The 26,207-nt window shown below is 40.3% G+C and overlaps 1 protein-coding gene across 1 annotated transcript in view; it reads right to left on the bottom strand.

Annotated features, from left to right (window-relative positions):
• The window catches only part of usp19 (ubiquitin specific peptidase 19), a 214,086-nt gene that overhangs the window by 114,940 nt on the left and 72,939 nt on the right, over positions 1-26,207 (bottom strand). Inside the window, exons 22-31 of the mRNA XM_069942399.1 lie at positions 23,086-23,163; positions 22,495-22,548; positions 21,785-21,943; positions 18,477-18,673; positions 16,429-16,660; positions 16,086-16,155; positions 15,703-15,762; positions 12,709-13,170; positions 7,167-7,323; positions 2,936-3,007 (exon numbers count right to left, since the gene is read on the bottom strand). Of these exons, the coding sequence (XP_069798500.1) occupies positions 2,936-3,007; positions 7,167-7,323; positions 12,709-13,170; positions 15,703-15,762; positions 16,086-16,155; positions 16,429-16,660; positions 18,477-18,673; positions 21,785-21,943; positions 22,495-22,548; positions 23,086-23,163 (1,541 nt within the window). The remainder of the gene's footprint in view (positions 1-2,935; positions 3,008-7,166; positions 7,324-12,708; positions 13,171-15,702; positions 15,763-16,085; positions 16,156-16,428; positions 16,661-18,476; positions 18,674-21,784; positions 21,944-22,494; positions 22,549-23,085; positions 23,164-26,207) is intronic.

The raw sequence follows: 26,207 nt of genomic DNA, 5'->3' as shown, positions 1-26,207 counted from the left end.
TAGAAATGTCTCCTCACTGATCATCAACACAGGCACACCCCAAGGATGCATGCTTAGCCCACTGCTCTACTTATACACCCATGACCGTGGGGCCAGGCACAATTCCAATGCTATCTACAAGTTTGCCGATGACACCACAGTTGTCAGCAGAATGACAAAGTGCAATGAGGAAGCTTACAGGAGAGAAACAGAGAGACAGATTAGCTCGTTGAATGCTGTAACGACAATAACCTTGCACTCAACGTCACCAAAACCAAGGTGATAATTTTGGACTTCAGGAGGAAGTCAGGGGAATATGATCCAGTCCTCATCGAGGGCTCAGTAGTGGAGAGGGTCAAGAACCTCAAATTCCTGGGTGTGAACATCTCCGAGGATTTGTCCTGGATTCTCCACATTGATGCAATTACAAAAAAGGCTTGCCAGTGGCGATACTTTGTGAGGTGCCAGAGGAGATATGGTACGTCACCAAAGACCCTCGTAAACTTCTACAGGTGTACTATGGAGAGCATTCTGGCTGGTTGCGTCACTGCCTAGTATGGAGGTGCCAATTTCAGGACAAGAATATACTCCAGAGGGTTGTTACCTCGGCCTGCAACATCACAGGCACCAGACTTCACTCTATTGAGGACATCTCCATGAGGTGGTGTCTTAAAAAGGCAGCCTCTATCCTCAAAGACCCCTACCACACAAGCCACTCCCTCTTCACTCTGTTACCATTGGGAAAAAAGTACAGGAGCCTAAAGACAAGCACTCAATGGACAGCTTCTTCACTGCTGCCACCAGATTCCTGGATATTCAATGAACCAAAGACACCGCCTTACTTATCGTGCACTATTTTTTATAAACATGTAGAGTAACGTTGTAAGATGGTTACAATATGACTGTTTGCACTATGAATTTCATAGCAAAACACTGAATTTCATAACTTGTTCATGACAATAAATCCTGATTCTTCTTCTGGAACCTTGTCGAAATGTGGATTGAGGAGGGTGATGAGGCCTCTCTACCTGGAACCTAGTCGGAAGTCACCTCAACTGCAAGGTGATATGTGATTGGCCATTGCAGCTGACATTTGATTGGTCCCCAAGGTGCCCATCAGCTACAATGACCACAGGTGAGCCTGACGCTTAACTGATCCTTGAAGGTCACATGGATAGGCCCTGGATTTTAAAAGCCTAGTATGTGGAGTCTTGCTCTCTTTTTTGCTGCTGTCTCAAGACCATCACTGAAGTCCAGGCTGCCGGCCATGGTGGTGGGGGTGGGGTGGGGGGGCGCACTGGAGGGCCAAATGTGATGGGCCCACCCCAGATTCTGTGCCATGGTCAATGCTGGAAACCAGGTTCATTTGATGTACTTGGTAGCTGAAATTAATTTACCATTCATTAGTGTGCTGTGCCTGTAGGTGAATGGGCATTGTGTGTTGAACCCTTGCATTCCAGTCAGGAGTTGAGAATGTCAGCAGCAATTTATTTGCACCCGATGTAGAGTTACTTTATTTGTGTATTATTTGGGTGGATCTGTGTCAGTGTGTACCCTTTTGCAAATTCCCTGTGTGTAAATAAAGATCACTGTTTGTTGATAACGTGTCAAGCCTCAATTCTCTTTGAACCCATCGAACCTATTATTGAACACAACACCCTAATCTTGCTTTGCCAACAAATTCCATACATTATATTTGTTGTCTGCATCTATGTTATGAAAAAGGATGAGGCTTTGGCATCGATTGCTGATATGACCATAAGGCAGAAGAGCAGAAACTGGCTATTCAGCCAATCAAGTCTGCTCTGACATTTAATCATGAGCTGATCCATCTCCCCACTCAGCCCCAATGCTTGGCTTGCTCCCCATAACCTTTGATACCCAGGCTAATCAACAACCGAGCTAATCAAGAACCTATAAATCTCTGCCTTAAATACATCCAATGGCTTGGCCTCCACAGCAATAAATTCCACAGCTTTACCACCCTCTGCCTAAATAAATTCCCTGGTATCTCTGTTCTAAGCAGACACCTTTCAGACCTGAAGTTGTGTCCTCTTGTCTTAAACTCTCTCATCTTCCACATCTACTTTGTTCATGCCTTTCAATATTCAAAATATTCCCCCTCATTCTCCTAAATTCCAACAAGTACAGGCCAAGATCTGGCAAACACTCCTCATGATAACCCTTCTTCATTTCTGGAATCATCCTTGATAACTTCCTCTGAACCCTCTCCAACATCAGAACATCTTTTCTGAAATGAACCTATACTCTATTGGATGCAGCTTTTTAAACCTAAAAATGGCTTGTTTATCCCTAATGTTTCTTACCAATTAACCAATCTGATATTCATGGTATTCTCCTCAATGACAAACCTATTCTGAAAAATAAAAGCAGGTCACTTCTGGATCCATCAGTTCAAGGTTATACAGAAATTGGGCTCCAAGGTGCTCCTCATACCCAAGAGCACATAGCACTCAATTTTCTACAGCCCCACTCTCCTTATGGCACACCATTCAATTAAAACAAATGAAGACCACCCCAAACAACTCACATCAATTAAACAATCTGTGGGAGGAACTTAGTGAATCGAGTAGCAGCAGAATTGGAAAAAGAGAAAAAGAGCAGTCAATGTTTTGGGCTGGAACCCTTCAAAATCAGGCTTTCATGGAAGGTTCCAGCTTGAATAATTGACCATTCTTTTTTTTCCATCGATGCTGCCTGATTCGCCGACTTTCTCCAGCAGATTGATTTTTGCTCCAGATTCCACATCTGCTGTCTTAGTTCTATTAAATATCTGTTGGCATACTCAGGAGCAATTTTATAATCTTTCTCAAACCAACCTATAATAATGATGTGCTTCAGCAACAGGAGGTCTGCTACAACTCCCTGTAACAACTGGAGTTTTTCTTCACCAATACAAATTCTTTGCCAAAAATTTACAACAATGCTGTCTTACCGAACTTTAACCTGCCATTTGAAGATCGTGTTTGGACCGCAGTCAGGATGGATCCGCAGAAATTGCTCATGGCTTTAAAACAAAACCAGGACATGAATGTAGAAAATACTTATTGCTTAGGAACCAATCACTTAATAAATTGCAGCTATCCTCGTTCACACAAATAAGCACAAGTTATCGTGCTCCTCCCAAGTACAAACTAGGATTCAGCAAGTATGGGTTTAAATTCAATTCTACTGGTGAAGGTCAGTAAACACAATGACAAAGCAAAATCATTTTGAGGAATTTATGAAAATAAATTGTCTACATCTTGCAAATCAAGTTGGATTGAGTAAACAGAATAGATATTCTTTAGGCTTCCTGATTTGGTTGAATGAAAAGCAACAAAGGGAAAATTCTTGCTCACAACAATGATGGCTGAAACCCATGAAGGAATCAATTAAGTCTGAAGAATAGCTGGAGACAGTGGTGAAGATATGGGATGCTGGGTTTCATGAACAGAAGTGTGGATGATAAATCCAAAAAGTTACACACATTATAAACCATTGATTCAGCCACAACCTGAACAATGAATACAATTCAGGTTTCACTACTTTTAGAAGATGAATGCTTTGGAGAGGAATTAAAAATATCTTCAAAAGTAATGTGAGGTGAAATGTGTTCAGGAAAGTTTTCTAAATCAATATATAAAGGGACTAACCAGAGAGTGCAATACTATTAGGGAACAAGACAGGATAGGTGACAGAATAATGCATAAGGGAACACTTTAGGTCCAGTGATCATAATGCCATTAGTTTCAAATTAATTGTGAAGGATAGGTCTGGGCCTCAGGTTGAGATTTTAAATTGGAAAAAGGCCAATTTTGAGGAAATGAGAAAGAATCTAGAATGCATGGATTGGAATAAGTTGATTTTGGGCAAGAACATGAGAGGTAAGTGGGAGACCTCGAAAGGCAAAATTAACAGGCACAGGAAACCTTGGTTTTTATGGGATATTGGGGATCTGGTTTGGAAGTATAAAGAGGTGTAGGGCAGGTAAAGACAACTCAGAACAAATTAGGCATTTGAGGCTATATTAAAAAAAAATACAAGTGTAGCGGCAGCTACACGGCTACTGAAAGAACACACAACCAGGCAGGTTGAGCTCAGAGAGCAGAACTGATTTATTGCAGGCTGCTATCTAGGCTGGACTTAATACTCCCAGCACGGAGCTGCCTGAGAACCGCGCTGGGGGGCGCTGACGTCACCCGGGCGTCACGTGGTCCCCCAGCACGGGCTTCTGAGTCCTGTGCTGAGAAGGAGGGGAAACCCCCAATGGCACCATTTTGGCCGGCTGCCCCATCGCGTGGATTACAAGCGGGACCGGTTCGCCTGCCTTGTTGTGTGCTGCCACACAAGAAAAAAACTCAAGAAAGAAATTACGAAGGCTGAAAGACACAAGGTTGCTTTGGTAGACAATGTGAAGGAAAATCCTAAGGGTTTCTACAGGTAGATTAAGAGCAAAAGGATAGTAAGGGACAAAGGTTGGTCTCCTTGAAGATCAGAGTGGATGCTATGTATGGAGCCAAAAGAGATGGGGGAGATCTTAAATTTTTTTTTCCAATCAGTATTCACTCAGGAAAAGGTCACAGTCAAGGGAAGTAAGAAAACAAGCAGCAAGGTCATGGATCCTATACAGATTAAAGAGGAGGAGCTGTTTGCTGTCTTAAAGTGAGTAAGTGTGGATAAATACCCAGGGTCTGACACGATTTTCCCTCACACCTTGAGGGAGGCTAGTCTAGAAATTGCAGGGGCTTTGGCAGAAATATTTAAAATATCCTTAGCCATGGGTGTGATGCCAGAGGATTGGAGGGAAGTTCATGTTTTTCCGTTGTTTAAAGAAAGACTCCAAAAGTAAGCCTGGAAACTATAGGCCAGTGAGGCTTATGTCAGTAGTTGATAGTTATTGGAAAATGTTGTAAGAGATCAGATATACAAGTATTTGGATTGCAAGGGACTGATTAGGGATAGTCAACATGGCTTTGTGTGTGGTAGGTCATGTTTAACTAATCTGATAGTTAAACACGATGGTAAATAGGAAAATTGATGAAGGAAAGGCAGTGTATGTTGTCTTCATGGACTTTAGTATTCCCTTTGACAAGGTCCCACATGGGAGGCTAATCAAGAAGGTTCAGACATTCGGTATTCATGGTGAGGTAGTAAACTAGATTCGACATTGGCTATAAAGGGAGAACCCAGAGAGTAATGGTGGATGATGGCTTCTCACATTGGAGGCCTGTGACTAGTGGTGTGCCTCAGGGATTGTTGCTGGGACTGTTGTTGTTTGCCATTAATATTAATGATCTGGATGATAATGTGGTAACTTGAAACAGCAAGTTTGCAGATGACACAGATTGGAGGCGTTGTGGACGGTGAAGAAGATTTTCAAACCTTGCAGAGGGATCTGCACCAGCTGGAAAAATGGGCTGAAAAATGGCAGATGGAATTTAATGCAGACAAGTGTGAGATGTTTTGGAAGGACGAACCAAAAAAGGACAAAGACAGTAAATGGTAGGGCTCTGAGGAATGCGGAAGAACAGAGGAATCTTGAAATAAAGATACACAATTTCCTGAAAGTGGCCTCACAGGTAGATAAGAGATAATTTTGGCATTTTGGCCTTCATAAATCATAGTATTGAGTATAGGAGCTGAAATGTTATGTATGGTAATATTGTATTTGTCATTGGTGAAGCCAAATTTGCAGTATTGTGTGCAGTTTTGGCCATCTAACTTCAGGAAATATATTAATAAAATTGAAAGAGTGTAGAGAAGATTTACTAGGATGTTGCCCAGAATTCAGGAACCGAGTTAGAGGGAAAGGGTAAACAGATTAGGACTTTATTCCCTGGAGTGCAGAAGAATGAGGGGAAATTTGATAGAGGAATTTAAAATTATGAGGGGTGGAGGCAGAGTAAATGTAGGTAGGCTTTTTCCACTGAGGGCATGTGAGATACAAACCAGAGAACATGGGTTAAGGGTGAAATGGAAAAAGTTTTGAGTGAGCATTAGGGAGAACTTCTTCACACAGAGAGTGGTGGAAGTGTGGAACAGCCTGCCAGCTAAAGTAGTGAATATGGGCTCAATTTTAAAATTTAAGAAGAATTTGGACAGGTACATGGATAGGAGGGGTATGAGAGGCAGAAAAATGGATCGACACAGATTAGAAGGGTCTATTTATTTGCTGCAATGTTTTATGGTTCAATGGTTTCACTGGGAAAACTTGAAAGTTGGGGTGAATGCATTCAAAATATTTCAAAAACATTCAAAAGATTTAGGTTTAGTTTTTAGTTTCTTCCTTATATTTTATCAAATTATTTCAACAAATGGGTTGAACATGGTTGCACAGATCATCTCTAAAATATTTTTGAGCTAGTACAAGAAATTATTGATGTAATTTTATCTTTTTGTATTGGCTCTTTTGTGTGTACTTGTGTACAAATTAATTATTACACAATTGTTAATTCTGTATGTATGCTATATTTTAAACTCAATAAAAATATTTTTAAAAGAAGAAAATAATTGTGGCCTGCATACAGCACTGTTCCCAGTGGCGCTAGCATTGAGAACCAGAGGACATTGATTGAGAGAGGCTGGCAAAAATAATCAAACAATCAAACCAGCTTTTTACAGTGAGTGACTGACATCTTGAAATGCTTTGCCTGAGTGGTACCAGAGGCAAACCCAACGAGGGATTTCAAAAGGGCATTTATCCATACTTGAAAGAGGAATGAATTACAGAGTGGCGACAGAAGGTGGAGGAATAGAACAGCAGACTTGAAGATGTCATACCTTCTGTGCAATTATCATTCATATCCAGATAGTGTGGGTTTGGTGCTACAACATGGAAGCAAGTTTGTACACAACATATTTCAACAATGAAAACAAATACTAGGCAGGGCATGAAAGAATATTCTCCTCTCTTTCTCAAAAGAATGGCAATGGATTTTTTTCACCTCCTGCTGAGGGAGAACATGAGGCCTCAGCATTTCAGTTCCTCTGAAGATCACAACCCCAACAGTGGAGTACTCCTTCCATAATAGCACTGGGAGAATCTTTGGAGAGCAGCTTTGGTGGCACCACCTCTGATCCATGTCACTATAGTACGCACTATAAATATTTCAATCTCCACATAATTTGGTTTCATGCTCCCTCTGCTGATGGGTTGTTTGTGAAATCTTATAACTGGACTTTACCTGGTTTGGAAAATGAGAGTAAAGTCTTGCTCCCGAAAAAGCACCTTCGATGTGGATTTACAGATCTCCTTCACGTACACGTGCACCACCGTGGCATCTGTGCCTTTTTCATAAGAGTCGTACTTCACAAAGCTCAGGTTCATATAACCATCTGGCACTGCAGGATGTTGAAAACAGCCATCATGTAATTTCAGCCCACATCCATAAATGCAATACAGTTCCAATTAAGCCATGTGACACTTCACAATTTCGTGTGTGGCATCTTATCAAACATCTTCTGAAAGTCCAAATGCAATACATCCATGATCAGTCATCATCAATTTCATTTATTTATAATTCCAAATTTGTCAAACCAGATTTCTCTTCCACATTAACTCTGCACAATTCCTTAATTGATTCCAGGGCATTCCTACCAATATTAGGCTAACGTCCAATAAAAAGGATTCCCATTTAAGGCCAAATTTCTTCTTCCAAAGAAATTGTACGAGGAAAACTTTGCATTATTGTCAACCTTGGATACAAGTTTTTCCATCCAAACATTTAGCCCACTTGAAGTGCAGCAATCTTAAGATTTTTTTCAGAATGCACACTTCTGCCAATCTGATCTTGCCCCTTTCTCTCCCCTCACTTTCTTCTTGTTTACCTATTTTAAAATCAGGTCAATAAATTGCCTTCAACATCATTGAACATAAAAATCTACAGCATAGTACAGGCCCTTCAGCTTATAGTGTTGTGTCAACCTAATAATCGACTAAACAACTGCCTCAAATTTCCCAACTGCATACCCACCTACCATTTTTCTCAGTACCTATCCAATTGTCTCTTAAAAGATCCTATTGTACCTGCCTCTACCACCATTGGCAGCAGCTATGGACCCACAACTATCTGCATGAAGAACTTAACTCTTGCATCCCCTCTGCATTCATTCCCAAGCACCTTCAAACTATGTTCCTTTATGTTAGCCATTTCATCCCTGGGAAAAAGTCCCCAGCCATTCATACGATCAATGCCTCTTATCATATTGAACACCTCATCCTTCATCACTACAAGGAGAAAAGAACAAGTTCACTCAGCCTATCCTCATACGGTGTGCTTTCCAATCTAGGAAACATCTCCTCTGCACCTTCTCTGTAGCATCCACATCTTTCTTGTACTGAGGTGACCAGAATTGAACACAATATTCTAAGTGGAGTCTAACCATACAGCCACTTTACACTCACAACCTGTGTACTTACTTTGAGTGTCCTACAGACACAGACCCCAAGGTATTTCAGTTTGGCCACACTGCTATGATTCTTCCCATTAACATTTTATTCTGCCTTCAAATTTGGCCTACCAAAATTAATGTCTTCACAGTTTTCTGGCTTAAACTTCATCTGCCATTTCTCAGCCCAGCTCTGCATCCTATCAACCTAACCCCACAATCTTCAATCTTAGTTAATGGTCTTTTATGAGAGGGTCATTAAGTGGTTCCTGGAAGTCAATTTTTTTTTTTTACTTCCTTGGATACTCCTGATATCTCTTCAAAGAAAGACAGTCATCAGGTGTATTCAGGATGTCTCCACAGAGAACTAGCATTGAGTCTCCCTTTGGGGACCTTGCCAAATGTCTTAGTAAAATCTATATACATTACATCTACCACTCTACCTTCATCAATTTCTTTTGTTATCTGCTCAAAAAATTCAATTAGGCTCAAGAGGCACCACCATCCCCTCACAAAGCCATGCTGACTATCCCAAAGACAGTACTTCTCTCAATGTTTGTAAATGCTGTCCCTAAGAAGCCTCTCCATTAGTTTGCCCACTCACTGGTCTATAATTTCCAAGATTCTCCCTATTACATTTTTTAAACAAGGGGACCACATTCACCATTTTCTAATCCTCCAACTTTTCTCCTGTGGCCAAGGAGGATGTAAAGTTCATTGCCAATGCCCTAGCTATCTCTTCTCTCCCTTCCCAGCAACCTGGGGTATATCTGTCCAGTCCTGGGGATTTATCAATTCTTTTTCAAAAGTTTCAACATAATGCACGTCCTTGTAATTTGTAATCAATAAGTTTATCGGATGATTCCCACAATAACATTGACTGAAAAAAGCTGATGTTGGAAGGAAAATTCATTGGATTGCAAATACAAAATACTTCAATTGTGCACAAGGCCAAAGCACCATTTGAAATAGATGTTCCTAAGACTGCCTCTCTAACATACATCAAGGACATGATTACAAGGTGCAGGTAATTCTACCACCATTTTTGTGCGAAGAATTGGCAGTCACCTCTCCCTTATGTTTGGTGTTGCAAGGTCAACAGACCAAAGTTTGCCCATTTTCTAAATTTGTGCTCTGAGAGAAATCTGAACCAGTGTTTGTATAGGATGTGGTGTATGGGCTTTTTTTGAGAATTGGTTTCTTATTGCAGGCTTGTGATTTATTCAAGATGAATGATCAGAGTAGAAGGGCATAAGTTTGTGAATGACATGATGTCACCAACTCAATACAAGATTATACATGTTGACGATGTCAAACCAAGTCAGCAGCTCAGCGATCAAACAAGAATATATTTGTAGACTGGATAAAAGTCTTGAATATAGGAAGAAAACCTAGCAATTTTCCAGGTTAATGAATGAATTGAAATGAATCAGATTCAATTTTCAAATAATGCAGAGCAACAATCAACAAAGCACGAGTGTAGGAAACGTAATCTCACGGTCAAATTGTATTGGCGTCTGATCAGAAAACAATCTGAACATTATTTAGCTCAGGTTACTGATACAGAAGCAACACAGTGGCACAGTTAGTGGAGCCTCACAGTTCCAGCAATTGAGGTTTGATCTCAATCTCTGATGCCATCTGGAGTTTGCACCTTCCCTGTAACCATGTGCTTTTCTTTCAGTGCTCCAGTTTCCACCCACTTTCCAAGTAGGTGCAGGTTGATAAGTTAGTCCACTAAACTGGCCCTGGTATGTAGTATCTGGAACTTTGTGGAATGCAGGGAGAATAGTTACAGACAATGGGATTGCTCTGTGTGTTGACACAGGAGATTATTGTGACCCATCGAGTTTGTGCCTTAAAGGAACAGTGAATATGAATGTCAAATCAGTGCAAAGGTAGCAAATCTGTTTAAGCAGCAACAGACTTGCTCCAATTAGAGTGGGCGTGACAGGCATCCACATGTGGATGCTGGATAACATAGAATTTGTTAATGAATTGACACTGAATAATTAGCAGGAAGCTGGAGCACTTTTTTTTTATGGAAAAGCGAAAAAAGATCAGAGATCTTAAGGAACTTCATGAAAGGGGGTTGAGGAAAGGAAGATTGTTGAGTCCACTTTGGGAAAGGCCAAATCTATAAATCAGATGCAAGACAGCTGCTAAAAAGTTCAAAATGCAACGAGTAATTTTAAAAAAATTTAAATTTAGACATACAGCACAGTAACAGGCCCTTTCAGCCCATGCCACCCAATTACATCCAAGTGACTGACAACCCCCGGTACATTTTGAATGGTGGGAGGAAGCCAGAGCACCCAGATGAAAGCCACACAGACATTGGGAGAATGTACACACTCTTTTCAGACAGCGTCAAATTTGAACTCTGGTCGCTGGTGCTGTAACAGCGATGCGCAAACTGCAACGTTAACCATACCACCCTAGACATTTTAAAATTTGGAGAGAGCACAGTAACAGGACCTTCTTGCCCATATTCCACAGTTAAACCTATAGTTTAGTACATTTTTGACAGGTAGGAGGAAACAGGAGCACCCGGAGGAAACCCATGCAGACGTGGGGAGAACATACAAACTCCTTACTGACAGCGCAGGATTCAAACCCTGGTTGCTGGCGTTCTAAGAGCGCCTCGCTGATCACTACATAACTTCTTTATTCAGAGAGGATGAACTGAAAGAATTTGGAATTTTCTCACACAAGAAGCATCTGGTGAGAAGCATGGATGCATTCAATGGGGTAAGGAATAAAATAATTAACTGCATTATAGAAACATATGATTAAGGGCAGTGGGCCGCGGTCTCTTGAGCTTGTTCTGCCATTTAATAATATCATGGCTGATCTAACTGCAGAGTTAACAGGAAATCTTCAAAGCGGTCTATGGTGAATAACCTTTTTTTGATCATCAGGAAGCGACCCACTTTTCAAAATCATTGAAAGGCTCTGGCCGGAGAAAGATAACCCAAAGTGAAAGAAAAAAGTGATGAATCTTAAACAGGTGAGCCCTATTTCAAATACATAGTGATCCAAGGTCTAGTTTCTTCTACAAAGGTAAACATTCTCTCCATATTCACCATGTCATTCCAATCAATTCCACCCTTACTCTTCTGAACACCAGAGGATACAAGCCCATTCAATTATCATCCTGCATATGACAACCCCACACGTCAATTCAGTCAACACTGACATCTTTCCTTAAATGCCACCATTGCTGGACAGTTTTTATTCAGTCTCAGCAATTCCCATAACCAAATTAAACTTTTATATTGTTTCCTTCACATTAAAAAACTATTCTCTTATCCTTCCTCGTTACTTGCAGTACAGGTTCACAGAAACACAGATGGAGGCTGATTGGATCATTGAGCTAATGCATCATTCAATATGCTTGCAGCAGACTTCTCTCAAGGTTGTGCGATGTGAAGTGTCCAAGCTTGTATTTATTGGGAGTTTAGAAGAAAGAGGGGATTCATACTGAAAACTGCAAAATTCTGACAAGGCTGGATAAACTGGACTTCCCTTTACTGGGGTGTCTAGCATGAGAGATCACAGATCTCTGCAAAATTTAAAGCTGAGATAAGAAATTTCTTCACGTAAGAAGGAAGGAAACCAGTAGAATTCAATGGCACAGTCAAGCTCATTTTGAGTGCCAGGGAGTGCCAAAGGCTGCTGAAGGTAGCAAACATAGCCAAGTCTATCAGACTCCTATCTCCCATCCACTGAATGCATCTATATAGGAGGTGGTGCCTATGGAAGGCAGCCAACACATCACCTTGGTCACAACTCCCTTCTTGCTGCACTCTTCAGGAAAAAAGTACTCAAGTCTGAAGGCCAGCACAAGAAGAATTTCTTTCCAACAGCTATCAGTCTTTTGAATCTCTAGGTGATATATTGCTCTACCACAAAAATGCCGGGATACACTATTGTAACACCTCTTTTTTTCTGTTATATTCTGCGCTAACTGAATATTTAGTATTTCTTTTTAATTAGTGCCTATTGTGGCTCTTTTTTTAAAAACTAAGTACATGTTTGGCTGGAGCAAGCAAGAATTTGGGTCAATATGTAGATTGTACAATAAAAGTGATAAATGCATTATTATCATTATTCTCAGACGGGAATCCTCATCTCAGGGATTAATCTGGTCAACCTTTGCTGCATTCCCTCTGTAGGAAGCATCCCTTCTTAGACAAGACCAAAAGTGGACATAATACTTAAGTTACATCTTCACCAAGTAGCTAGGCATCTTTGCCCTGTGCCGAAATTATCTTGCTATGACGGTTAATCACACACAGAATTTTTAAATTTAAAAAAGATACATTAGCAGATTACCTTCAACCTTGTCCTCAGTGGGGGTTTCCTTACTTTGGTTGGTCCTCCCCACAGATGTTTGAAGCGATGCTGCAGTGTCCTTACCAGGCCTTTCCGATGGGACGATCTCTCCTGTCAGCTGTTTGATGGGAGCCACTTGGTTCCCAACAGATGTATCAGAATTCTCACTTGCAGTTGAGGTTTGAGTCACAGATTTTTCCATAGTTACAGAAGCAATCTCAAGACAGTTTCCAACAGTTTCCTGAGCCTTCGCCCCAGTTTCACCCATAATCTGGTCCAAGGGAAAATTTACACCTGAAGACAATGTCATATTTCCATGGAGTAACCCATCTGATGTAGCACTGAGATCTTGCCTCTCAGGGAGCAGTTTCTCCTTCTCGGTCACTTCCAACTTTTGGAATGAGAAAACAAACATTAGCATCATGGAGATTTCACTGTCATAAGAGGCTTGATCTTCACGAGCTTAATTAAAAGCAGACACATTTGTTCATTTGATCTCATGCTTGCAGAAGGGCAACCAATCATCCTCCCTGCAACAATGTGCATTTGAATAGCAACTTTCAAATACAAAACTCAAGGCACAGCAGAGGAATGCAATCAGACAAAATTAAAAAGCATGAATCAGAGTCAATCACATTGTATGGAAATAGGCCCTTTGTCCCACTGAGTGTGCAGCCATTCAGCACCACCTGGACCATTACCACTTTATTCTCCCCATATTCATAGAATTATACAGCATGGTCCACTGAGTCCCTTCGTACAAATTTGCTTCATTAGTCGCATATCCCTCCAAGTCTTTCCAACTTCAAGTACATCTATCATTCAATTGTACCAGTACAACCTGACAAAACAGCATTCTCCGGACCACGGTGCAAAAACAGTGCAAATAGACAGACAGACAAACAATGCATATACAGAGAACCTTTCTATATATTAAAAAACATTATTAATAAATAGAAGAGGCACAGAGTGGTTAGCAGTCATTCAGCAGTCTCACTACCTGTGGGAAGAAACTGTTCTTCAGTCTGGTGGATCTGGTTCTAATACTCTGTTTCTCTTTGCTGATGGGAATAGCTGGAAGATGCTGTGTGCAGCGGGGTAGGGGTCCTTATAGATTTTGCAAACTCTATTTAAACAATAATCCCAGTAAATCACATCAATGGGGTGAAGGGAGACCTCAGTGATTCTCTCTGCCATTTTTATTGTCCTGTTGATTGACCTCTAATCCAATTCTCTGCAACAACTGGATCACACTGTGATGCAGCCAGCCAGGACACTCTTGATAAGAGTTCCTGTAGAAAGTGACAGAATGGTGGCCGTTAGTCTTGCCTGTCTCAGCTTTCGAGGGACTTGCAGTCACTGTGTGCCTGACAAGTGAAGAGAATGTCCAAGCGCCTTTTTTAAAAAATTAATTGTATTTGCCTACACAACTTCCTCTGCAACCTTGTTCCAGATATTTAACAGCCTCAGATCCCCTTTAAATTTCTCCCCTTTCACCTAAAACCTGTGCTCCAGTTCTCAAGTCCACTGCCCTGGGAAAAATATACTGTCTACACCTCTTAAAATTTTAATCTTCTATTCTTGGTGAATTTCTATTGCCACCCCATCTTTCCTGTAATGTGCTGATCAGAATGGTGCTGAAAACTCCAAGTGCCGTTTAACAAGTATTTTGTAAACTGTAAAGTTGTTCCCAAACTCTCGACTCCAGCCTCTGAAGACGAGCACACCAAATACGTTCATCACTACCCTATCCACCAGTATTGCTGTTGTTTATAGCTTTGAACTCCAAGCTCTCTTCCTACATTAACGCTTCTAAAGTTCCAGCTCTACTCTCAACCTGTGGTCGCAGATACAATATGAGATGATAAGTTATAGGAAAAAGAAAGTTGCAAAATTGTTGACAAAAACACGGAGACAGCTCAAGAGTGTGAAATCCTGCACCAACAGGTTTAAAAAACGTTTCTTCCCTGCAGCTATCAGGCTCCTGAAAGAACCCTATAACAATCCTCTCAGCTCATGCTACCCTTGTTTTCTCTATGATCTTGCTCATTGCCATTCTGTACTCTGCTGCAATTGTGATCTTGCCTTTCTACTTTATATAGCTGCATGTGAAGAGTTGACCTGTTAATCTGTTCGCAGAACCCTTCTCACTGTACAAAGTCTGAAACAGAACTTTTTGTCATGAACAAGTGTAATGATATTTGTAGTTTTGCATGAGCATTATCGTGTATTAGAAATGCAAAATTTCCTATGAATTACATTTCCATAAATACCCGATTTTAAAAATAAATAAATAAGTGCAAGAGAGAAAAGTGATGTAGTATCTGTGGTTCACCTGCTCATTCAGAAATCTGATGACAGAGGGGAAGAAGCCATTTTTGTCTAGTAGGCAAATAAATGTGACAAATAAACTAATCCAAAATTGAAAAAAATTCCCATCAAAACAAGTCTAGTTAGTGATCTGGGAAGGGCTTGAACAAGTCAGCCGCACCCCCCCTCCTCCCCCTCCATGTTACAGGTGATCCATAAGTTTGTTCATTTGTGGTCTGTGATAAGTAAAAAAGTTTCACGGTGGTTTGTTGATCACCGATGCTATGCCCTTCCAGAATTTGACCTTGTATAAGTGCATTACTCACACACACATAGATTAAATTCTGTCATCTCTCTCCAACTTTTCAGCCAATTCATCGGCCACTGGATCTTGAGACAACCTTTTTCACTTAGACTTCACCAATTTTGGTTGTCTGCAAACTTATTAATCAGACCCTCTATTTTGTAATGTATATAAATGACTTGGATGGCAAACACAAAAGATCACAGCACACCACCAGTTACAAATTTCCAGTTTAAAAAAAATACCCATCATCCACAACCCTTTGCATATCATCAAGACAGTTTCGAATCCAGTTTACCAAGACACCTCAGTTCCCTTTTGCCTAACATTCTGGATTTGCAATGCAAACTAGTCCATGCAAGCTAAATCTATTGTTCTACCTATGTCAATTTTCCTGGTCACATCCTCAAAAGCCTCAGATTTGTGAAAAGTGATCTCCACTGCACAAAATCATGCAACTTCAAATTAGCCAGTCTTATTATGTGATTACAAATCCTGTCCCTCAGCATCTGCAATAACTTCCCCACTGTGTGCTTGGTCCCCTGTTCTATTCCTTGTACTGTGAAGGCTGCGAGGACCAAGTTCAGCTCCAATGCAATCTACAAATTCGCTGACAACATCCACTATTGTTGGCCAAATAACCAGAAATGATTAGGTTGAGAATCTGGTTGGGTGGTGCCAGAACAATACCCTTACTCTCAACGACACCAAGACCAAGGAGCTAATTATTCAATTGAGAAAAAGGAGACAAAGGACCATGTACCTGTCTGCATTGATGGGGCAGAAGGGGAGACTATCGTGGGGGACAATATTTCAGAAGACAGCTCCTGGAGCTAGCATAGAAGGCATGCCTGTACTTTCTAAGTCAGAGGAGATTCTAAAATTACAGGTGCACTGTGGAAAGTATTCTGACTGGCTGCATCACAATTTGGTTTGGTAATTCAAGTACTCAGGAATGAAGAAGGCTGCAGAAGGTAGAAAACATAGCTAGGCCCATTATAGGCACCAACTTCACATCTGTGAAGACATCTATCTGAGGTGCTCCTTCACGATGGTAGCCAACATCATAAAAGAACACCATCACCATGGTCACCACCTTTTCTCACTGCCATCTTCAGCAGAAGGGACAAAAACTTGAAGACCAACACCTTAAGGTTGAGGAACAATTTTTTCCCAACAGCCACCAGGTTTTTGAACTTCCCCTTACAACACTGATCACAGACTGCTCCAACGCCATCAAGGACTGTCCGCAATAATGTAATGCTACTTTTTTTCTTGCTCTGTGGCAACTGAACATTTATACCTTTTGTCTTTATTGAATGTAAATTTTCCTTGCTGCTGCGACAAGTATGCATTTCAGTACATTTATTAATTCTAAATTAATCATCTTTACTGCTGATGTAAGACTTAACAGGCTTATCCCTATTCCCCTTTTGAAACAAGAAACATCAGCTATCCTGCAAATTTCCAGAGATTCTAATTATACACCAAGAGCAAGTTGCACTAACCCATTAACATATGAACCCAAGAGCCCAGCAGGACACTGTAAAAATGGTCAAGCAAAAGCACGGCAAAAGCAGAGGGTGTTCAAGGAGGAAAGATGAGGAATGGGAGCTCCCATAATTCTAGTATACAAAAGCACCCATCACTAGTCAACTTTTTGAGCATCTTACCCATTATGTAAACAGTTCAACTTTTGAACAAAAATGTTCTTTACTCCTCTGCTGTTGTGACATCATCTCAATGCTTCAGCTGGGGTTGATTATTGCCTCTCCTGTTCACCAAACTCAATTATGAACCTCAGGAGACAATTCTCCAAAGCCGACAAGTTCCAACTCATTCAGTCCTTTCCTCTCCATTTTCTCTTTCCAAAAAACAGATTAGTTTCAATGCTTCCTTCTCAACTGCATTCAGTGCCTGAGTGCCCTCTGCTAACCAGCACTAATTCTAGTAATCCAAGTCCAGCCTGGAGAGACCAGTCATATACAGAACATTAGAGCAGAGTACAGGCTTATGTAAACCTACTCATCCATCTGAACCTTCCCTGACTCACATTCATAACCCCCTATTTTTCTTGCATCCATGTGCCTGTCTCAGTGTCTTTCAAATGTTCCTATGGTACCAGCCTCCACCACTACCCACAGCAATACATTCCAGGTACCAAATACATTCTGCGTAAAAAAAAAAAAAACTCACCACTGACATCTCTCCTAAACTTTCTTCCCCTCACCTTTAACAGATGTCCTCTGTTATTTGCTGCAGATGGCCATGGAAAAAAGTGCCAACTGTCCACCCTATGTATGCCTTTCATAATCCTGTAAACTTCTAATAAGTCACCTTTCATCCAAGCTCTGGTAACCTTGCCTCATATGATACATTCTCCAATCTTGACATCACCCTGGTAAATCCCTGTACCCTCTCCAAAGCTTCCTGCAATGAGGTGACCACAATATTCAAAATGTGGTCTAACTTATAGTGCTGCAACATTACCTCACAATTCTTGAACTTAATCCCCCAACTAATGAAGGCTAGCAGTCTCAACTACCCTATCAAACTGCAACCTTGAGAGATCTATGGATTTGGACTTCAGAGTCCCTCTGTTCAACTATTAAAAATCCTGCTATTAACCACATACTCCACCTTCAAGATCGACCTTCCAAGATTAATAATTTCACACTCATCCAGCTTGAACTCCACCTGCCACTTCTCCCCTCAACTCTGCATCCTGTTTATTTCCTGCTGTCAGCTACGACAACCTTCGACACACCATCCGCACCTCCAACTTTCATGTCATCCGCAAACTTACTGACCCATCCTTCCATTTCTTCACTCAGGTCATTTTTAAAAAAAATCACAGAACAGGGGTCCCAGAACAGATCCTGCGAAACTCCACTTGTCACTGACCTCCAGGCAGAATATGTTCCATCTAAGATCACCCTCTGTTTTCTGCAGACAAGATTCCATGGATCCCATGCCTCAAGACTTTTTGAACGAGTCAAAGATGGGGCAACCTTGTCAAACACCTTACTAAAATCCACATTCACTACATCTACTGCCCTATCATCATCAATTTGTTTTGTCACTTCCTCAAAAATTTCAATCAGGCTTGTGAGGCACAACCTGCCCTAACAAAGCCATGCTGACTATCCCTGACTTTCCTAAATGTTTGTAAATCCTGTCCCTAAGAATCCTCTCCTTCAATTTTCCCACCACTGAACCAAGACTCATTGGTCTATAATTCCCTGGATTCTCCCAATCCTGATACTTCCCGTGTGGCCAGGGGGACACAAAGATCACTGCCAAAGTCGTAGGAATATCTTCCCTCCTGTAGTAACCAGGGCTATATCTAATCTGGTCGCAGGGATACAAGATGATCCAGCACATCCTTTTCCTTAACCTCCACATGCTCCAGCACACAGTCTGTTCTGTGCTGACCTCACCTTGACCAAGGTCCCTCTCCCTGGTGAGCATTGTAGCAAATTATTCATTTGGGATCTCTCCCTACCCCCTCTGCCTTTAGGCACATTTTTCTTCCAAAATTCTTCAGCGACCCTACCTTTTCTCTCATTATCCTTCTGTTCTGTATTAAGCACCTTGAAGATTTTTTAAATCCCATTGCCAACACCCTATTGTGCCCCCTTCTTGCTCTCTCAAGTCCTTTCTTAAGTTCCTTTCTGGCTACCAAATAATTCTCATGAGCCCTTCCTGTCTTTTCCTTCCTAAATCTAATGGGTGCCTCCTATATCTGCTTAACTAGCTGTCTCACTTTCTTGTCAACCACGGTTCCCTTATCCGACCATCTTTTCCCTATCTCAGTGGAATAAACCTCTCCAGAACTCTACACATCCTAAATATCCTCCACATTACTTCTGTGATTTCCCTCCCCCCCACCCCTCCCGCCCCCCAAGAACATTTGTTCCCCATTTATTTTCCTGAGTTCTAATCAATTCCCACTTTTGCAATCAAATATTTTACCATTTTGTTTACTCCTTCGGAAAGGTAAGGGACATGAACTTCAGGTAATTTTCACCAAAATGCTCCCCGACTGAGAAATCATTCCTTCTACTCAAGGAAGCATGACTCCTACTCTAGAATAGATTTTGTTCTGGCTTCAGCCCATATAGAAGGTAGTATCATGGAGGCTGAGTCCATGGCAAGACTGCTTTCAGATCATTCTCCTTTAGTAGTCAGACTAGAGATGCTGGATAAACTGGAAACGGTATACAGATAGCATCTTAATGCATTGCTGTTAAAGAAACTGGAGTTTTGTAGCTTTGTATGAACACAGACCTGTTTTGTGAGGCTAAATGCACCTCCATTCCAGATAAACTCTTTTTATGGGTCACTCTCAAAGTGTATTTGAGGGGTCAAATAATTGGATATACTAAAGCAATAAAGAAAGAATACTTGAGGCAAGTAGGCAAATTGGAACAAGAAATCACATTTAGAAAATGACTTTCGATAGTTGGGCTCAGAAGACCAATATAGGGTCTTGGCAAACAAGATAAAATATAAAACTCTACAAACATATAACATTGAAAGACCATATTACAGTCTAAACAAAAATATTATGAATTCGGGGAGAGAGCCCATGAGGTCCTGGCATGGCAATAGAGAGCAGAACAAACCTCAAGAATGATCAATGCGATACCAATGGCAGGATCTCTCACAAGCCAATGGAAATTAAAGATGCCTTCGGGGAATTTTATTAAGGTTTATGCAAATCAGAATTGGAAGGGAAATCAAACAAAATTGGTGAGTTCCTGTCCAAGATAGTTACCAAACTTTGACCTAGAGCGGCAAGGCGGCCTAGATTGCCTTTTTACGGAGGATTAAATAGTGAGTGCATTGAATTCGCTGCAAGCCAACAAGTCTCTGGGAGAAGATGGGCTTCCACCTGAGTTTTATAAAGAATTCAAGGATCTGTTGCTTCCTCTTTATATGGAGGTTGTGACAGATTATAGATATGTTTTTGGGAGATAAATTGGGACAGGCTTTTTAGTGTCGGTCATATACAAACACTTTAAAACAAATCTTATTTAAAATACGGGAGCTCTGCTCATGCTAGATAGCCCAGCTCTAAGAGTCTTTGCAAAATGGCCAAGATTGTTTACAAAAAGGCAACAGATGAAAAAACGTCGGAGCCACAGGTTGTCTGGAGTGGAACTTGCTGTTCTAAAAAGGTCATGTGGTTTTACAAACAGAGAGAGAGAGAGAGAGAGAAAGAGAGAGAGAGAGAGAAAGAAAGAAAGAGAGAGAGAATTCAGTTCTGCGGTTTTACAGTCAGCAGCAGCAGCTGGGATTAGAACAGGACAAGCTGGCAAACTTGTGAAAAACCCCATTTGGAAGATGGGTTGCGACTGCTTAGTTCAGCCTGATCAAAGCCCTTGTGGTTCATGCAAGACGAGAGGACTGGCTATCTAATGTTTCATTTGGAATAAGTAAAACAAAAAGGAATTCTGTGGTGACCTGAAAGAAAGAGATTATTATCTGGAAAACCCTGATGGGCCAAGTTTCTTCAGCAAGACACTAAAGTGGCTGGTTACAATGAATCAGTTGTGGGCATCCAGCAAACAATAAATCTCTCTCTGAAAACCGACAAGAACCTTCCTGAGCGGTAATCATTTACCTTTCAAGCACCAAAGCCTGGTGAACTTCATAAATGTTAAATTCTGTGCACAGTATAAGAATTGCCTGCAACCAGTGAACTTGGAGGAATAAGAAGTGAGTTTGGACTGTGAATCAAAGAACTTTTCTGAACTTACATACACATTACCTACACGTGCGCTTAGAATTAGAATGGGGCTGTTAGGCTAGTTAAGTTAATAGTAATAAGTTTGATCCTGTTTTCATGTTTAAAGATGATTAAAAGTGACTTTTGTTTAAGTAACCATTTGTCTTGGTGAATATCTATTGCTGCTGGGTTTTGGGGTCCTCTGGGCTCTTAACATTTTTGGGGCTTGTAACAAGGTGATAGGATCAGGCAATGGAAACCCATACACTACCAGAATCTTTTTCAACAGCAATCATTATGACGATTTTGAAAAAAGATAAGGGCCCATTAAACACAGACTACAAGATAATAGCCGAAGCCCTGGCAAACAGATTGGTGAAGCATTTGACAGAACTAATCAACAAAGATCAAGTAGGCTTTCTACAAAAAAAGAAAGGCGGCTGTTAACATGGGCAGACTACTAAACATAATGCATCTGGCGCAAACCAGAAATGAGAGGGGTCTCGCGGTGGCTCTCGATGAAAAGGTATTAGACAGATTAGAGTGGGACTTTTTATTCAAAGTCCTGGAGAAAATAGGGCTAGGGCCAACTTTTATTAATTGGATAAGGGCGCTATATCATGCACCCAAGGCTAAAAGTTATTACTAATGGCCAAGTTTCTTCAGCCTTCCAACTCAAAGTCAAGCAGACAGGGATGCCCACTATCTCCAGCTCTGTTTGTACCAACCATGGAACCATTGGCCGAGGCCATTTGGCAGGATCCAGACATTAAGGGATTCCGGGTGGCCCAGGAAGAACATAAAATCATCTTATTTGCTGAAGATGTACTGATATATTTGACAGACCCAATAAACCCATTGCCCAAGCTGCGCTCTACTCTGGAAGACTACAGAGAGGTTTCTGGGTACAAGATTAATTGGGATAAGAGTGAGATTATGCCACTTACAGGAAAATAATTACCTAAAATGGCCACAAAACGGGATCAGGTACCTGGGAATCAAAATAGATAATAATCTAAACAATTTGTACAAATTAAATTATACCCCCTTGGTGGAAAAATTTGAGGAGGACCTAAACAGATGGGTCTCCCTGCCCATAATGCATAAAAATGAATGAGCTGCCAAGACTCCATGATCTCTTTCAGACCTTGCCTGTGACATTGCCCAGGAGTTTCTTTCAGGCTCTTCTCTCATGGATAAGAACGTTCTTATGGAACGGGAAGGTAGCCAGGGTCTCTATGGAGAAATTGACCTGGGACTATAGTCTGGGTGGATTATGGATGCCGGACTTTAAAAAATACTATGGGGCAGCCCAATCAAGGTACATCTCCTCATTCTTTGGGGAGGGGTTGGGAAGAGAGATACCATCCTGGGTACAAATTGGTCTGCACTTGGTAGGCGAGAAGGTAGCAGAGGACTTTATTTACAAATGGGATACCAAATTGCTATCTGGAAAGACAGACAGCCCCAGACTAAAGCAGATTATTCGCATCTGGGGTGACATTAATCAGTATTTAGGAATAAAATTGAGGCTGTCTTCGAAAACCCCCGACTCCAAACCAGTTAGTACCTTTGACAGTGGGTAACAAGATCCTAGACATCTGGCGCATGAATGGCATCAGGTGCATAGAGGAGGGACAATTAATGTAATTTGAGCATCAGGGCAATGTCACAGGCAAGGTCTGAAAGAGATACTGGAGTCTCGGCAGCTCATTCATTTTCATGCAATTGACCCTGCCCAGCAATGTTAATTTGAGCATCTTAGGCAGAAATATGATTTGTCAAATAAGACATTCCACTGCTACTTTCAGATAAGATCTTTTCTGCAGGACAAATTAGGTCCATCTATGGCCCTACCAAAGTGCAGTGACATAGAGACCATTATTCGAAGGAGGAAATCACATGGAAATTTATTTCAGCAATCTATTTCCTGCTCCAAGCGGAAGAACCCAAACGAGGTCTTCACAAATCAAGACAGAGGTAGGAGTCAGATTTGGGAACAATGATTGATGAGCGGTGCTGGTCTGACCTTTGTTGGTCTAGCATGATGGCAGTAATCAATGCGAGGTAAAGGCTGGTGCAATATAATTTCTTGCACCAACTGTATCTGACGTGGCAAAAGATTAGCAGGTCTAAGCCAGAACTGTCAGATCAGTGTTTCAGCTGAGGCATTGAGACAGGAACCTTTGTGCATGCAACCTGGACATGTATGTACCAAGGAGAAGTCCGAAGGAAAAATCATAGGTAAGGAATTCCCACAGGATCCTGAGTTGTTCCTGTTGGGTAACATGATGGACATAAGACTTACAATGAAGCTGTTCAAATTCCAAATTCAATTTCTAATGACTTTGGCACTGGCCAGGCAGTCCAAGTCCATAACAGTTACGTGGAAATCTGACTCTCACCTGAGTATTGCACAATGGAGCAAGGAGATGCAAGCCTCTGTTCCCCCTGGAGAAAGTTACTTTTAACCAGAGGAGAAGGTACAGCACCTTCGAAAAAAAAATTGGCAACCGTACCTGACCCATATAGAAGCATGGTTGTGAAAGAGATAACTTTACCTTGGGGCCTGGTTCACCCCAATTCCTCCCCAACCTTTGGATAGGGGATGGGGTGGGGGGGGGGGGGGGTGAAAACAAGGGGTCTGCCTTAGACCAGCCAGGAAGTCAGGAAAACAAAGGAAAATTGGCCCAATCTTTGGTTGCTGGGCCAGCCAAGACCCACAACTCCTCAATATGATTTATTCCCGTATTTTGCATGCTTTAATGTCTGAAATAACCATATAACCATAACCATATAACCATTTACGGAGCGGAAACAGGCCATGTTGGCCTTTCGACTCCGTACCAGTTCACTGATTTTGTACGCCCTCTTCAGGCAATGGTCCCAGTAGATCACGTCGATGGGGGAGGGGACGAAGGGAGACTCCATTGATCCTCTCTGCCACTCTTTTTGCAAACAAAGTCTGAAACTAATACCTGCAAAGCCAGTTCCCTGGTCCTGTAATTATTTATTCTTTTACCCAGAACTCTTATGCAAACATGTGCATAAAATATTTAAAAGGGTTATATAAAACAGATATTTTTTTTTGCGACTAATTACTTTGATAAATAAATTTAAATCTCAAATGAGTTATCCAATAGTGGTTTCATTAGATGCAGAAAAGGCTTTTGATAGAGTGGAATGGAAGTTTTTATTTAAAGTACTTGAGAAATTTTGTTTTGGTTCTTCGTTTATTGGATTGATAAAGGCTTTATATAATAGTCCGAAGGCTAGAGTTGCTACTAATGGAGAGATTTCAGAATCTTTTGATTTAACAAGGTCTACTAGACAAGGATGTCCATTGTCACCTGCTTTATTTGCTATAGTTATTGAACCTTTGGCACAGTTAATACGTCAAAATGAAAATGTTAAGGGAATGAGAGTTTTGAATGAGGAATATAAGATTAATTTATTTGCAGATGATGTTTTATTATATCTGGTGGACCCTGATATTTCTTTACCAGCAATTCAAGAATCTTTAGAAAATTATGGTCAATTATCTGGTTATAAGGTAAATTGGGCGAAAAGTGAAATTTTGTCAATTTGTAAAGATGATTATTCGATTTATAAAAATATTACAAAATTGAAGTGGACAAAACAAATTAAATATTTGGGAATTAATGTTAATACAGAATATCAAGATTTATATTCAATTAATTACCTTCCCTTAATAAAAAAGATTAAACTAGACTTCATTAGGTGGAAGGACTTACCTTTAGGTTTATTGGGGAGGATTAATACTATAAAAATGAATATTTTTCCTCGGATACAATATTTATTTCAATCAATTCCTTATTTTTTTTTTTTAAAGTTTTTTTTAAGGATTTATACAAAGCAGTTAGAGAATTTTTATGGAAGGGAAAATTTCCGAGGGTAGCAATGAAAAAATTGATGTGGGACTTTCAATTTGGAGGTTTGAGATTACCCAATTTTCAATATTATTATGAGGCAGCTCAATTTAAATTTATAGTGCATTAATGAATATGGAGGATCCGCCCAGTTGGACAAAGATAGAACTGGCAGTTATTTTAGAAAAATCTCCACTTGAATTTTTGTTTCGATGGAATAAAAATTTGTTATGAACTTATGATGTACCAATATTGAAACATTTATTGAATCTATGGACGAGTAAACTTGATAAAATGGGGCTTAAAAATAAATGGTCTGGGCGATTGCCATTATATAATAATCAACTTGTTCCTTTTATGGTCTCCAATATCACTTTGAAACAATTGGAAAGGAAAGGAATAAAAAACTTATCTGATTGTTTTTTTGAAGGACATTTTTGTTCTTTTGAGGAATTACAAAGGAAATTTGGTATTAGTGGAAATTCTGTATTTGTGTACTATCAATCAAGATCATTTGTAAAACAGATATGTGGTCGGCCAATGACTTTATTGCCCGAAACTAGCTTTGAGAAATATGTACTTTCAATACCAGAAAAGGGATATATATCTGATTTGTATTGTATTTTACAAGAAAATGAAAGTAAGAAAGATTGGGATAAAGATAAGTTGAAATGGGAAAAAGATTTAGGTTCTACAATAGCTGAAGAAGCTTGGATGGAAATTTGTCAAAACAGTATTCGGAAATTGATTAATGCTAGATTAGCGATGATTAATTATAATTTTATACATCAATTATATTTAACACCAGAAAAATTTAAAAAATTTGGTCTTAGTAAGTCCGATTGTTGTTTTCGTTGTGACCAGACAGCTAGTACTCTTTTACATACTGTTTGGTCCTGTGACCGATTGCAACAGTTTTGGAAAGGTATTCAATCTATATTTAATAGATTATATAATATTTGTGTTGTATTAGATCCTGATATATTTTTATTAGGGAATATGCAATCATTAATTGATTCAGGATTAAATGATTATTAGATTTCTTTTATCTATTTAGCTTTAGCAGTGGCCAAGAAATGTATAGCGTCGACTTGGAAAGATAGAAATATACTAACTTTGGATAGGTGGTATTTAGAGATGAAGTCTTGTTTAATTATGGAAAGGATATCTTTTTCAATTCAAGATAAGATGTTTTTTTATGTTGAAGTGGACTCCATTTGTTAAGTATATGCCATTAAGTTTGATTTAAGTATGTTCCTAG

This window comes from Narcine bancroftii, chromosome 5 (genome assembly GCF_036971445.1).
Source record: "Narcine bancroftii isolate sNarBan1 chromosome 5, sNarBan1.hap1, whole genome shotgun sequence".
Taxonomy (NCBI): domain Eukaryota; kingdom Metazoa; phylum Chordata; class Chondrichthyes; order Torpediniformes; family Narcinidae; genus Narcine; species Narcine bancroftii.
This window is presented reverse-complemented; position numbering and strand designations above follow the sequence as displayed.